Source organism: Lutzomyia longipalpis, chromosome 2 (genome assembly GCF_024334085.1).
Source record: "Lutzomyia longipalpis isolate SR_M1_2022 chromosome 2, ASM2433408v1".
NCBI classification, from domain to species: domain Eukaryota; kingdom Metazoa; phylum Arthropoda; class Insecta; order Diptera; family Psychodidae; genus Lutzomyia; species Lutzomyia longipalpis.
This window is the reverse complement of record NC_074708.1, coordinates 8,443,734-8,457,625: the sequence shown is the minus strand read 5'-3', so window position 1 is coordinate 8,457,625 and position 13,892 is coordinate 8,443,734. Positions and strand designations below refer to the sequence as shown.

At 38.8% G+C, this 13,892-nt stretch overlaps 1 protein-coding gene across 3 annotated transcripts in view; it reads left to right on the top strand.

Moving 5' to 3' along the window:
- The window catches only part of LOC129788969 (uncharacterized), a 42,781-nt gene that overhangs the window by 12,277 nt on the left and 16,612 nt on the right, over positions 1 to 13,892 (top strand). For all 3 annotated transcript variants that reach the window (XM_055825508.1, XM_055825510.1, XM_055825509.1), the window contains exons 3-4: positions 6,636 to 6,917; positions 6,982 to 7,090. In XM_055825508.1, coding sequence (XP_055681483.1) covers positions 6,663 to 6,917; positions 6,982 to 7,090 — 364 coding nt within the window. In that variant the 5' untranslated portion in view covers positions 6,636 to 6,662. The remainder of the gene's footprint in view (positions 1 to 6,635; positions 6,918 to 6,981; positions 7,091 to 13,892) is intronic.

The following is a 13,892-nucleotide window of genomic DNA, read 5'->3' as shown; positions in this document are numbered from 1 at the left end:
CTTCAAAAGTTAGTACAGTGAATTTGCATTTTGTCCAAAGAGATAGACGAAGAAGAAAACATATTAATTATTGAGGCAATCGCACAAAATTCTCGGTCATTGGGTCGTGGTGGATTTTTCTGGTTGGCCACAATGGAGGAATAATTCTTGTCTCAACTCCTCGTTAGTTCAATATGAGAAAATCGTCTTCACCGCGCATCTTCACCGAGGGGCAAATAACTCATCTGAATTTTATTAAAAAAAAATTGGAGTTTAAATTTAGATATTCTTTTCGATAAAATTTCATTAATTGGATAAAATTTCAAGAAAGGACACCATTATATTTACCGAATGTTTCTTGTGCATTTAATTTTCATATTTATGCTGCTTTTTGAGGATTTTCCCAACATACATTTGTCAATGCTTCTAGTGCAAATTGCTTTTACTTCTTTTACAAGCAAATGTTTTTTAATAAAGAATTATTTCTTATCTTTTTATTCTTAAACTGAAACGTGTTTTAGACAAAGAACCCGCCAAAATTTTCTATATGAAAAACAAAACGTTTTCTCAGAAAATCTTAAAATTTTTAAAGATTGAAAAAACTAAAGGAAAGTCGTTAATTTAAGAAAAGTCGTTAATCGCACCTCCAGAAGTGAAATAAAAAAAATTTAAGAAGGGAAATAAAATAAATTCCACGCACTGCATGTGGCCCCTTGACTTTTTCGCATCGTCACCGGAATCATCTCAATAATATCTCTTATTCGTGAATTAACTGTTTCTCAAATGATAATTTTTATTGAGACCATACCGTTTCTCCCCAGATTCACCTGAAAAGTGGATTCTCAATATGTGAATGCGGAAATTCGGTCAATAGCTTAGGAGGTTCACAAAGAAGGTGAATTTCTTGAGGAGTCATTGAGAATGTCACCTATCAATTCTTAGCTGCACGATAATTTTTCCTCAACGAGCCGCTTAAATGTGAAAATGTTGATTGACGAAATAAAATTTATCTTAATATTTGTTTTTGAAGTGGCACCATCGCGGCAAAGAATATCGCGCCTCCGCGTGACTTTTGGACATTTGGACAGGCGCAACAAAGTGCAATTTGCGAGAGTGATGATTTTAAGAGGAAGTGAAGGGTATTTGCATTTCATCTATCACACGCTCATCATAAATATGACATTTTAATTTAATTTTCACCACAGACACTACCGTGTTTTCACTGCTAAAGAAATACCCACCTCTTGCAATGTGAGATTTGCAGAAGGAAAATCGTCAATTTTGTGCACCATCAAAAGACTTTTTTTTGTTAGTTTTTAGCTCTCACTTGTTCATGCCCATCTCACGGTGGGCACTTTCGCTGCAAAATTCATATACATTTTACGCGATTGTGCCTCCGAGAAAATTTTGCACATTCCCCACACTATGATGATTTGGTCACAATATCAACCTCCGCGCGAAGGTAAACCTAATAGAGCATACAATGTGCCCGACAGAGCCATAAAGTAAAAGTAGATGAAATTGATTTGATTTTTTCTCTTCTCTTCGCATTTTAACCACACCGTCGCGTAATGCAACACCCATTTCCTGGATTTATGTGCAAATATTTCTCATCTATTCTCAATCAAAATTTTTCCTTTTCCAAAAGGCATACGCAAAAAAAGTGAGAGAGAAGTTGTAATAATTTTCAAATATACGCGCGCACTCGATGGCGGGCTAATTGAGATAATTACGCGCAATAGTAAATTAGATCATTCACAAAATTGAGAGAGTGTGTGGAATAATTTCTCAAACAAGCCACACTTATTGGCAAAGGGAAAAATTTGAAGCACAATGTGTACCAAATCTCCTTCAATGTTGAGAAAGAATCATCAAACTAGTGGAATTCATAGAAAAGAAAATTTTCTCTGGTCTCTAATTAAGCTTTACTCGTGCTGAAGAGCTTTTAAATGAGATGATTAGAATGCAGTTTTGCACGAAAAATGGGTGATTTATATCGGGAAATGGGTGATGGATCACTTGGGTAATTTATGTTGAAAGATTACTCGGGAATTTGGTCAATAAAATGTTAAGAGGTTCTGTATTGAAGTAAAAATTTACTTAACATCCTTTAGAGTTTATCCAAATTAATTTTATGATTATCAACTAAATTCTCCAAGTCAAATTCTTCACCAAGATTTCAACAAACCTAACAGATTGTTATTTTACAAAAAAGATTATTTCTTTTGCGAATTTTTCCTTAAAAATAGAAAACTCTATAGGTATGCAAATAATTTACCAATCAAACATTTGTTTTCCTCTTTGGAACAACTTGAAGTGGAACTGGAAGATTAATTGCCGAGTCTGTCTACTATGGCAAAAAAAAACGAAAGATCTTCACTAAACGATCGTGCTTTGATGTTCACTGTGAGATGTGGTCGAGGAAGATGTGGAATTACATGATAAAATGTCCATTGAAAAATAAGGAAATAATTTTCATCCGGATAATCATTTGCGTCAAAATGAATAAAGAGGAGGTACATGAGCAATATCTCGTTCGATTCGTGAACGAAAAATTATGCAAATATTTTCTACAATCATCTGCTCGCAAAGAAAGTCATGTTTTCCTCTCTGCAAAATCTCGCCGCTATTTTTTTCTGCTGCATGGCAAAGTAGGAAATTCTTGAGACACATTAACACATAAATTAGTACCGCGATATTGAGTGGTTGTTTGGGCGATAAATATTGAAATTATCTCGTGAACACCTCTTCGGAAACAGAGTCATCAAAAATATAACGCAGAAATTGTTACTCAACCAACATCCCATGACTTTATAATCTCTTCTAAGGCAAATACACATCACAAAATCACCGCGCGCAGACTTTCTCTCCTCCAACTCTTTCGCACTGAGAAGCAAATTAAACGCCAAAAGGTGCAATAAAATATCTCTAAAAAAAGTCTCATTGGGATGCTCTTTTAATTGAATTTTCCTGCGTTTCAGTTTTTTTTGTCTTCAGGTGAATTTGCATCATTTGCATATCAAAATCTCTCACTTTAATAAAACCCTTTTAGCTATTGGAAAAATTTTATAATTTACATCTTTTGGAAAGAAAAGAGGTATAAAGACGTGATGGGCAGAGAAGGCTCTCGGAGAGTTTCAAAAGACGCGAGATATATGGCTCAAGGTGTGCCTTTTCCCACGTGAAGTGCCCATAATTTAGGCTTGTATCACTTACATGCGGCGTAAATATTAAAATAAGCATATAATATTGTGCACGGACTTCAGGAATATTTTCGTAAAATTTCATGAGAAAAACGTGGAAGCAACAATTTCTTCAGAATTCTCGATAAAAGAGACATTTTGCTGCTTTCTTTGCTCCAGAGTTGATGTCTATACATTTTATTATAGCTAAGAGATGATGATGAAATTGCTTTAAGTGTTCTTATGTTTATACAATTACAGATAATTCAGAGCTTTTAATTACTTATGCTTTAAGAGCTTTTGAACTTTAAATCAGATTTTCTAAAAAGAATTAGATTATTTATAAAACGAATTTTTGCTGTTTTTATGTTTCTAAGTTTCTGTAAATGAATTTTTCGGTTAAATGAGATTTAACAAAAAAAAGGTGTTTATTCGTTGCTGTATAGGAAAACTTCTTAATTCGAGAAATCAATCAGAATATACTAAATATTCCACAGTTATCAGCTGAACATAGACTGTAAAGATTCACATAAAAATGCAAAAAAAATAAAAATTCCTTTTCAATATCATCGACAAACTCAACGAAGCATTAGCTTCAAAACTACTTCATTTTTTTAAAAAAGATAAATCTTAAGATGAAAATAAAATCTATCCTCTCTACAACTCTGTTCAGCACGTTCAGAGTACGAACTCTGCGGTTCTTCTTGCGTGCCGTGCAACATTTGTGACATTTCTTTTTTCGCTTAATTGTATTTAACAATAATAATGTTGCCACTTTTCAATCTCTCGCATTCCCTTTTGTCTCTCATCATCTCGAGGAGAGTTTGTGTGGAGAAAATAGAACGGAAAAATCATGGAAAAATTCATGACAATTTCCATGTGTGTGTTTGTTGTTTGAAATGGAGAAAAGGCGTACTGTTTCATATATATTTTAATTATTTGAAATCCAATAATTATCTCTTCGGCTAAATTGTTGTTTCAGCAAGACAAGAAACAATTGTATACATTGAGAGAAAATTGCAGACCGGTCCAAGATTGTCGGTTAACCTGAATACTTCTTTTATTTTTTTTTCTCTTTGACTTTAACTGAAAAACTATGCCCAAGATAGAAAATAGTTTCGATTTATATTCAATTTGATCCCATTGTGGCATGAAGGTGTGTGGAAAAGAACGGACGCGCGTGGGCAAGATTTTTGGCAGAATAGCTCTCACTAATGTGCCATTGAGGAAAAAAAGATGCTGAAGAATTTTCCATTGTCGATTGAAATTCTTTTGCAAGTGAAATCTTATTTTTTTGTGAATTTCTTTCAAGCAGGTGAATTTGGCATTATCAGCAAATTCAGCACTAAACATGGAATAAAACATGAGCATCAATGGACAAGATAATACCATGTCCAAGATGTATCTGTAAGAAATTGAATGGCTAAAATCCAATTTATTGCTTCTTTTATTGATGAAGAAAATTAAAAAGTCCCATGAGATTTTGTGAGAAATGATACTAAATGTTGATTTAGAGTCCCATTTGCTTTAATACCAATTTTCAATAGGCTGGTACATTTTTATAGGTGAAGATTAAAGGAGAGAGAAAAAAATAAAGCAAACATTGGCCGTGAATAAAATGTGAAAGTGAACCTCCTAAAAATTGCTATTAATTCAGCGACAGTGCGAGAAAGGGAGAAAGAGATTCTATCGATTTTTTTTATTTGCTAAAATGGATTGCAAAAATCAAATTGAAAGTATTTCTGCGGAGATGCAGAAAAAGAGAACTTCCTTATGCTTTTGCCTCTCCCATCTTGCCCCTGCGAAAGGTCCATTTGTGTAGGTCGAGTGGGTCAAATTTTAAATTAAATTTTGGATTGATTGAATGTCGTGGGAAAATGTATGTTTTGGAAAGAAGTTTAGCCAAGTGTTTAACGGCAAAATGTACTTCATCGCAGCTCTTAAATTCAGAGAGAATATTTAAAATTTCTTCTTTTAGCTGTGAAAATTTTTCACATAGAATTATTTATTGCTGGAACATTTCTTGCTGTGCAGCTTTATCGCTTGCAGCAAAATGTTCATTTTCCAGTTTATTCCTTGCAGCATGTATGTCATTTGTAGCAATATATTTTCTTTTACTTTCAATTGTAGGTGTTTTGTTTTATAAGTGTTCACAAAAAAAACTTATTCTTGTTCATTGAAGTTAATTCTATTGCTCGCAGCAGTTTAATGACTTTCGAGCTTATGCTGGCGAAATAAATGGCGCTTGCAGCGTTTCCATTTGAAGCAGATTAATAGTTGCAGCAAGAATATCGCATGTAGCATAATTGCTTTATTAGGTTGTTAGAAGAGTTTTGCCTGCAGAACAATTGTTGCTTATTACTGTATTGATTGAAGATACATTGTTGATTCTAAAAGGAATATCATTTATATATTTCAAGAATTCTATCTAAAATGATTAATATTATTCTTGGAAGCTTTGCAACATTGTTGTGTGCTGCAAGAGCGCTGCATTAACAAAATATATTATGCAAAAAAGAAAACTTGTGCAATATGCAGCATAGGCATGATTGAACCTCGTATCTAACTTAATGCTCATTGAGCATTTGCTGCATTTATTAAAAATGCGCTAAGCAGCCCAAAATAAAAAAAAATTCGTCGCTCTCGGAAATTAAGTTTTCAAAGAGAAAAAACACAATTTCAAAAACAAATATACACAAAAAATGCACATAATTGAGAAAGATTTTTGCTAATGTAGCAAAAAACGCATTAAAATGTATGTGGAAGACTGGGTGAGACAAAAGATCATTAAACCGGAAATTGTAATTTAATTCCACATGTATTCACCTTTCTTCAAACCTCCCAGAGAGCGTCTCAGACACGTTGGAAGCTGCGAGAAAAAAAGACACTCTGAATATAAAAGAATCACAATAATATTTCACTTTTAATAGTCTGAAAAATTCTTTTTATTTCGCCATTCTGCTTTTTTCCATTTCTATTCATTGCGTGGATTTTTTTTGCTGCAGCACGTCGCGATTTAAAAGCTCAAGCTTTCAGTGAATTTTTGCTAGGAGTCAATGTGCGTCTTTTTCTCAGAGCACGCAGAAAAAAGAAGAATTTTGTAATACAAATAACTTTTACTCATCTTTCCGAACATGAGGGAATGTAAATGAAGATATTTTCACCTTTCTTCATCTAATTCACTCACGGAGCCACACAAATGAACTCCAATTCAAATAAATCACTTTGGGGTTTCATCAATTTTTTCGCCGTCAATCTTAAGCATGTTTTGCCAGAGAGATTGAGAAAAAAAAGAAGAATCAAACGTGTGTGTGGGGAAAAAATGCGCAAAGATGACTCGGAGGTGTAATCAAACATTGAAAATTATGTAAAAGAGCTAATAAACTGAAATGAGGCAATTGCGCAAGTTGAGAAAATAAGCCAATACATGTGGTCTCTGTGTAACATCCTTCTTTCTTCTTGCCTCACCTGCAGATCACATACAACTTCCTGCGTGCAACAATGATGATGACGGACTGTAGTAGCATCCAGGGCTCCACGAGTTCCAGTGACATCACCTCCAGTCGCGGCATAACGCCCCGGGTGCGTGTTGTTCGCCTCACACGACCCCACACAGGGGCACGCAATGGCACCCTCTTGGCTACACCAGGCTATGCATCCTTTGGCTTTGCTATTCGCGGTGGACGCGAATTCGGGACGGGGTTCTTCGTGTCACGCGTGGAGAAAGGCAGCGAGGCCGACCATCAAGGGCTCAGGGTAATACAATCGATCATCCCGCTGTGTGAATTATTGGGTAATCTTCGATGGTAATCTGTTGCAGGTCGGAGATCAAATAATACGAGCAAATGGTTATCACGTGGATGATGCAGTGCACAGGGAACTTTCGCAATTCATAAGCTCACAGGACCGTTTAACACTCAAAGTCAGAGGTAAGAAGAAAACAGTTTAAAATTTAGAGGTGAAAGGCATGTTGGGCATGATGTTGCGGTGAGATTGGGAAATGTTCTAGATTACAGATTAAATTCGGGCAAAGTTTTGCGAGTTTTTTTGCTTCAAATTAAACAAAAAAAAACTAAAGATGATCGTTGGGAAATGAGATGAGTTAGCGTACATTAGAGATTTAGATTTCTCAGATAAGAAAATCATCAATTCTGTTGTAATCTTTTTTTATAATCATAAAATATGATGACCTGTGTTTATTTTGTGCAACATGTCGTTATTATGCTGAATATTAAAATTAAGAAATTATTTCATTAAATCCGAAACCTAATATTTTCGCTATATTCATGAAATGCGAAACCTTCGGCAGTTATTTTAATCTATTAAAAATTTCTTTGAAACTATTTAACTGCAGCTGCTAAAAAGCCTCTCCCAAGTTAATGCATAATTCAAAATAATATTGTTTTTTTAACTCTTCTTTCACTGCTCCTTTATTACAAAATAAGCTATTTATTTATTCTCCGTCCCAAATACAATGTAAATTTATTTTATAAATAATTTAAAACTGTGAAAATCTCCGATCCCATCTGGATTATTCAAATCGATTGCATCTGTTCAGTGCCTTCGGTGTGTGTGCTTATTTCGCGCAGATTCTTTCGACAAATGCAATTATTTCCGGGTTCTTTATTCTTGTTCTTCACCCACGAAAAAAGTCCCGAGTCTAACGGTCCACCGGCGGGCCATACCAGACATTGAACTCTTTTGATAGAGTCATCGGCCATATCGCGGCTCTACACTCCTGCTCTTTCTCTTTCTCGAGGAAGTCACTAAAGAGCCATGGAGAGCCTTGGTGGAACAATAAACGAGATCGCACATCTGGAAGTTCTCACGGAGAACATTTATTGTGTGTGGCACACAGAAGAAAACCCCCTTTGAGCGGAGGAGGGGCTCCCCTTATCACATAGGTAAGGTATACAACAAATGTCTCTCCACTGTGGAGATGTTTCTCTGCACGTGCCTCCACGGTGCAGTTTTGTATAAATGCCGTAGATGGGAAAAGTAGCATGAAAAGCATCACTGAAAGTTCCGAGGAAGTACTTGTGAGCGACACACAGGAAATAATTACTTTTGGGACCGACACTCACCTCGAAAATTCACACACGATGACAATCTACCATTTTATCACATTTTGAATTTATATGTGATGAAAAAAAAAGAGACTCAGCGTCTCCAATGGGTCTCATATCTTGACTTTTCATTTCCCTTTTTCTTCACCACACTATTCACCAATCCATCTGCCAGATGGGAAAATTATGCACTTTAGCCGAAAAAAAGAGTTTCAATTTCGCCGCGGAGAAAGTGATGTTTGTAATCAAATTAAAAAATAATTTACAACATCATCACTTTGTTGCAATTTAAATCGCATCTTGGTGTGGTCCATCAGTTTTTTTTCTCACAATTTAAAGTGGATGGAGAGATGGATTAAAATTTTATGGACATTTCGGAAAAACTTGGGGAAATTTTAATTCATCTTGTTGTTGTTCAAACAATGCCTTATGCGGGATTAAGATTTTAAATTAAATTCGTCTCTGTGTCTAAAATTTGAGCAAAAGGAATTTCTTTTGACTCGAAATTTGAGTCAAATTTTAATTTTAATTTTATTGAAATCTTTCCCATATGCGAAATTATTCAAAATGTTCATCGTCGCTTCTAAGCAAATATTTATTCTATAACGTTTAATAAAATATTGCATAATTTCCATAACAATTATAACAAACATATTAACCCATTTTCACTACAAAAATAAACCCCAATTTTCCAACGCACGAATTTCTTTCATTTTAGACATTTTGGATAAGAGTTGCAAAAGAGTGTTTGACCCTCCCTTGAATTTACAATGGCACACCATATCGAAAAGCCGAAGAGAGAATTGAAATGAAAATTAATTTGGTAAAATTGTCACTGCAAAAGAATAAAACAATTGCATTTAAATTCTTTCGAAGCTCACACCTCAAATCGACCTTCATTCTTGGGCAACTATATAAAACTAACTATAAAAGACTAAAATACCTTTTATTTCCACCTTAAATACCTCTTTTCCCGCATTTCACAATCCATCACTGTGCACCATATTGCCTGCGTTTTTATTGTGATTTATGGGAGAATCATCGCGTCCGAAATGAGTCAATGAGCTCATTCATCACTTTGGCAATTTCATTTTATGTATGTATATAACATGAAATTTTCATTCGCGGGTTTACCTTCGAAGTGACCACATTTTTTTTCGCGCGCGCGGTAGCATCTAATTTTTAATCCCAAACTCATGCATATTTCTCTAATGCTTAATGAGAATTGGCCCCAAAAACAACATATAAATACGATGGCAAAATCCTCCTCTCACGCCTCCCCCAATGTTGGTTTTAGCTCTTTTACTACTTTGCTCTGCCACAAATTCACATCCCACACGATGAGAGATGCTTCTCCGTAGTGCTGTGAGTAGATGTACGGAAAATGCCAGCTCTGTGTGCAATATGTGTTGTGGTTTTGGCCTCAAGAATGGCTCCGCGGTGACTGGGTGGCGAGGAGCGTTTGCCGATGATGCAACTCTCTTGGGCAAATATCAGAGTTGCTGGATGTTGTTACGGCGCCAAAAGCCGGCACCGAATGAAGTTGGCACCTTTTGCGTGGTACGACTCCACTTTTCTTTTCGCTGCCAACTTCAGCGTGCACATTCACTCTTCATGAGAATTTTGATGAAGCCACATGGAAATTTTGTCTCTTTATAATTTTCTTAGTTTTTATTGTTTGTATTGAGATTAGAAGTGAAATATACTGTTGAAGGTACCTACTGTGTTTCGCTGGTCATTCGACCCACAGTCTAACCCCCGATACGAATATCCCCAGGTACGTGCTACCATTACTGGTCATTCGACCCACAGTCTAACCCCCGATACGAATATCCCCAGGTACGTGCTACCATTACTGGTCCTTCTACACACTCAGCGAACTACGGCGGAATCCCAGCCAAACGTTCCCTTGATCTATCGAAGAAAATTCATCCTGCAAATCCCGTACGATGGCGACCTTGAAAAGTCTTCACTACCAGAGGGGCAGCTTCAAGGGACAACTCAAACGTCTCGAGGACACTCTCACAACAAAGCAAGACCTTTGCCTAGACGAGCTTCTTGTCTATGAGAAGTCTCTGGAGGGCATTATCAGCAAATTCGAGACCATCCAGCAACAGATCTACAATCTTCCGGAACTTTCTCAAGATTCGTATCACACCGAACATGATCACGAATTGGAGTTTCAGGATCGCTCTCTTAAATTGCAAATCAAACTCAAAATTGAGATACGCCAACGTACGGAGCATGATGAGTTCCACGCTGCTTCCAACGAGAGCATTGTCGGCAATGAGTCAAAAAATGAAAGCCTCGTAAAGCTCATGGAGGAGAATCTTAAGATGAATCGCTCTATGTTTGACTCATTTCGAAACAACAGCATCAATCAAGTGAAATTGCCTCAGCTGACCATGCCCACATTCACAGGCAATTACGCTGATTGGTCATCCTTCAAGGATTCTTTTTCCTGTACAATTCACCAAAACAAAGGGCTTTCAAACGTACAAAAGTTCCAATATCTGAAAGCTCAGCTGAGCGGTGAGGCCGCGTCTATCGTCAAGCACATTGCGGTCACTGACGACAATTATCTCTTGGCCTGGAACTTGCTTGAGGAACGGTTTGAGAAGAAGCAGAGTATTGTCAGCCAATATTTGCGCACCTTCTTGGAACAATCAAGTGTCCCGGATGCAAATCCAAAACTTCTGCGCAGCTTGTACAACACAACCCATGGAGTTATACAAGCACTTGATGCCATGGATTGTACCGATCGCGACATTTGGCTTATCCACATCCTACTCAACAAGCTCGACAAGGAGACCAAAACTCTCTGGGCCAGAGAGACCACCTCATCCCAGATTCCTACACTACAACAATTCATGGAGTTTCTTCAGCGGCGTTGCGATGCTCTCGAGGTTATCTTCACCAAAGACAGTGACACTTTTCCGGCCAAGAAGTCCAAGGATTCCAAACCAGCGAAGCCTGATTCGAAAGCCGCACCGAAAGTCAGCTACACTGCCACTAACGCCAAGAAATGCGTCATTTGCGCCCAAGGAGCCCACAAATTGCAACAGTGTTCCAAATTCACGAGTTCCACTCCACAGCAGCAGTTGGAATTAGTGAGAGCGAATAAACTTTGCACAAATTGTCTGCGAGACTCTCACAGCATTGAGTCTTGCCAATCATCAAACTGCAGGCGCTGTGGTTCACGTCATCACACTCTGCTTCATGAAGCTTTCATGGGAAACTTCTCCTCAGTTCAGCAGCAGGTTCAAACACCTCAAACTGGGGTCCAGGCAGCCACCTCCGGAACTTCATCGGTGCCACAAACGGCACAAACAAATCAACAACAAGGGGCACTTACTACTGCGCTCGTGAGTCACCCTGCTATTACACAGCACACCCTGCTGCCAACAATTTCTCTTTTCATTACCGGGCGTGATGGAAAGACACATTCATGCAAAGCGCTGCTAGATTCGTGCAGCCAACCCAATTTTCTTACAAAAAGGCTCGCTGAAAAGTGCCGACTGCCAATCCACACACAACCAAATCAAACAGTAGTTGGTGTTGGCAATCTTTCTACCAAGATCACGCACGCTACACGGGCCACAATCAGCTCAAATGACTTCAAGTTCTCAACCTCATGCGAGTTCTCCGTCGTGGACAACATCGTTGGGAAACAACCATCAGTCACCATCGCCACTGCTTGGGAAGCCCCACCGAACGTACACCTTGCGGATCCTCATTTTGCAGTCCCAAGTGTCATTGACATGCTCCTTGGTGTTGAGGTTTACACAAAAGTCATCCGCCCTGGGATAATCGAGGGCACTCCCATTCTATTCGAAACACTTTTCGGGTATGTGGTTGCAGGCAATTGTCCCATTTCCCAGGCAAAATCGAGCATCAGCTGTCTCTGTACGTTGCAAGAGTCGGACTCACTTAACGAACAAATTGAGCGCTTTTGGAAAATTGAGGAGCCACAGTCTACAAAGCCCCTCCTCTCCAACGAGGAAATTGATTGCGAAGCCCACTATTCGCAACACACTCGCAGGGACGAACATGGCCGATACATCGTCTCTCTCCCCACCAATAAAAACGTGCATCTTTTGGGTGATTCTTACGAGATTGCAAGGAAGCGATTTCTTTGCATCGAACGCAAGCTCATGAAAAATCCAGAACTGCGCCTCCACTACGTCAATTTCATGACTGAATACGAACAGCTCGGGCACATGAGATTGATGCCCCCGGATTATACCTCACCTCAACCGGCTGTATATCTTCCTCATCACCCTGTCGTGAAGCTCTCTTCGTCATCTACCCCATACCGCATTGTATTTAACGGCTCTGTGAAGACAACTAGCGGAAAGTCACTCAATGATGCACTTAAAGTGGGGCCCAAGATTCAAGACGACCTCTTCGATATACTACTTCGATACAGACAGCACAACGTCGTGATCAAGGCAGATATTCGCAAGATGTTCCGACAGGTGAAAGTCATTGAGGAGGATCAAAGTCTACTGCGCATTTTCTGGAGAGATGCCCCATACAAACCTCTTCAAATTTATCTCTTGACAACCGTTACGTATGGCACCGCATGCGCGACGTACTTGAGCACACGAACTATTCGACAGCTCGTGGAAGATGAAGGTGAGCATTTTCCAGCAGCCAAACAGGCACAATCTGACTTTTACATTGATGACTTTCTTTCCGGCGCACCCACTGTCGAGGCTGCCAAAGAACTAGTTCAGCAAATGTCAGATCTCATGCACAAAGGCGGTTTTCATCTCACGAAGTGGATGTCTAACGACCCTGCTGTTCTCGAAGGCATCCCCGAAGAGGAGCGTGAAGCCCAATATGTTGACTTTTCTGATCTGGACGACTCTATCAAAGCCCTTGGTGTTCGTTGGAAGCCCTATACAGACGTATACACTTTCACAGTCACGCCTACTGGTGATGTAGTCACCAAACGCACCATACTCTCAGAGATTTCGAGAATTTTCGACCCACTCGGATTCCTCGCTCCAGTGGTCGTTACAGCCAAAATTCTGATGCAATCTTTGTGGCCGTTGAAGACCGATTGGGATGCTGATTTGTCACAAGAGGATGAAATTTACAACAAGTGGAATTCCTACAAACAGAGTCTCCAGGAAGTCACACAAATCGCTGTGCCGCGCAAATTTACATCTCATTTCAACCCAAGTGAGTATCATCTTCTTCTTTTTTGTGATGCATCTGAGAAAGCCATTGCTGCGTGTGCATACATGATGACAAAGGAAGGGGATCAAATTAGCTGCCGACTTCTGTGTGCCAAAACTCGCGTGTCACCCCTCAAAAAGACCACAGTGCCACGACTCGAATTGTGCGCAGCAGTTCTCGCAGTGAAGCTCTTACAATCAATCCTAAGCGCTCTCAAACTTGACTTTAAATCAATTAGAGCTTTTTCCGATTCTGAAATTGTCCTCCATTGGCTCGCAAAGGAACCCCAAAAGTGGAAAACATTTGTCGCAAACCGTGTCTCGGAGATTCAGCAGCAACTTCCACGCAATCATTGGCACCACGTTCCGTCTGAGCTCAACCCAGCCGACGTGGCGTCAAGGGGCACCACTCCCAGTGAGCTAGCCAACAATACTCTCTGGTGGCACGGACCAGATTTCGCACTTCTTGATGATTCATT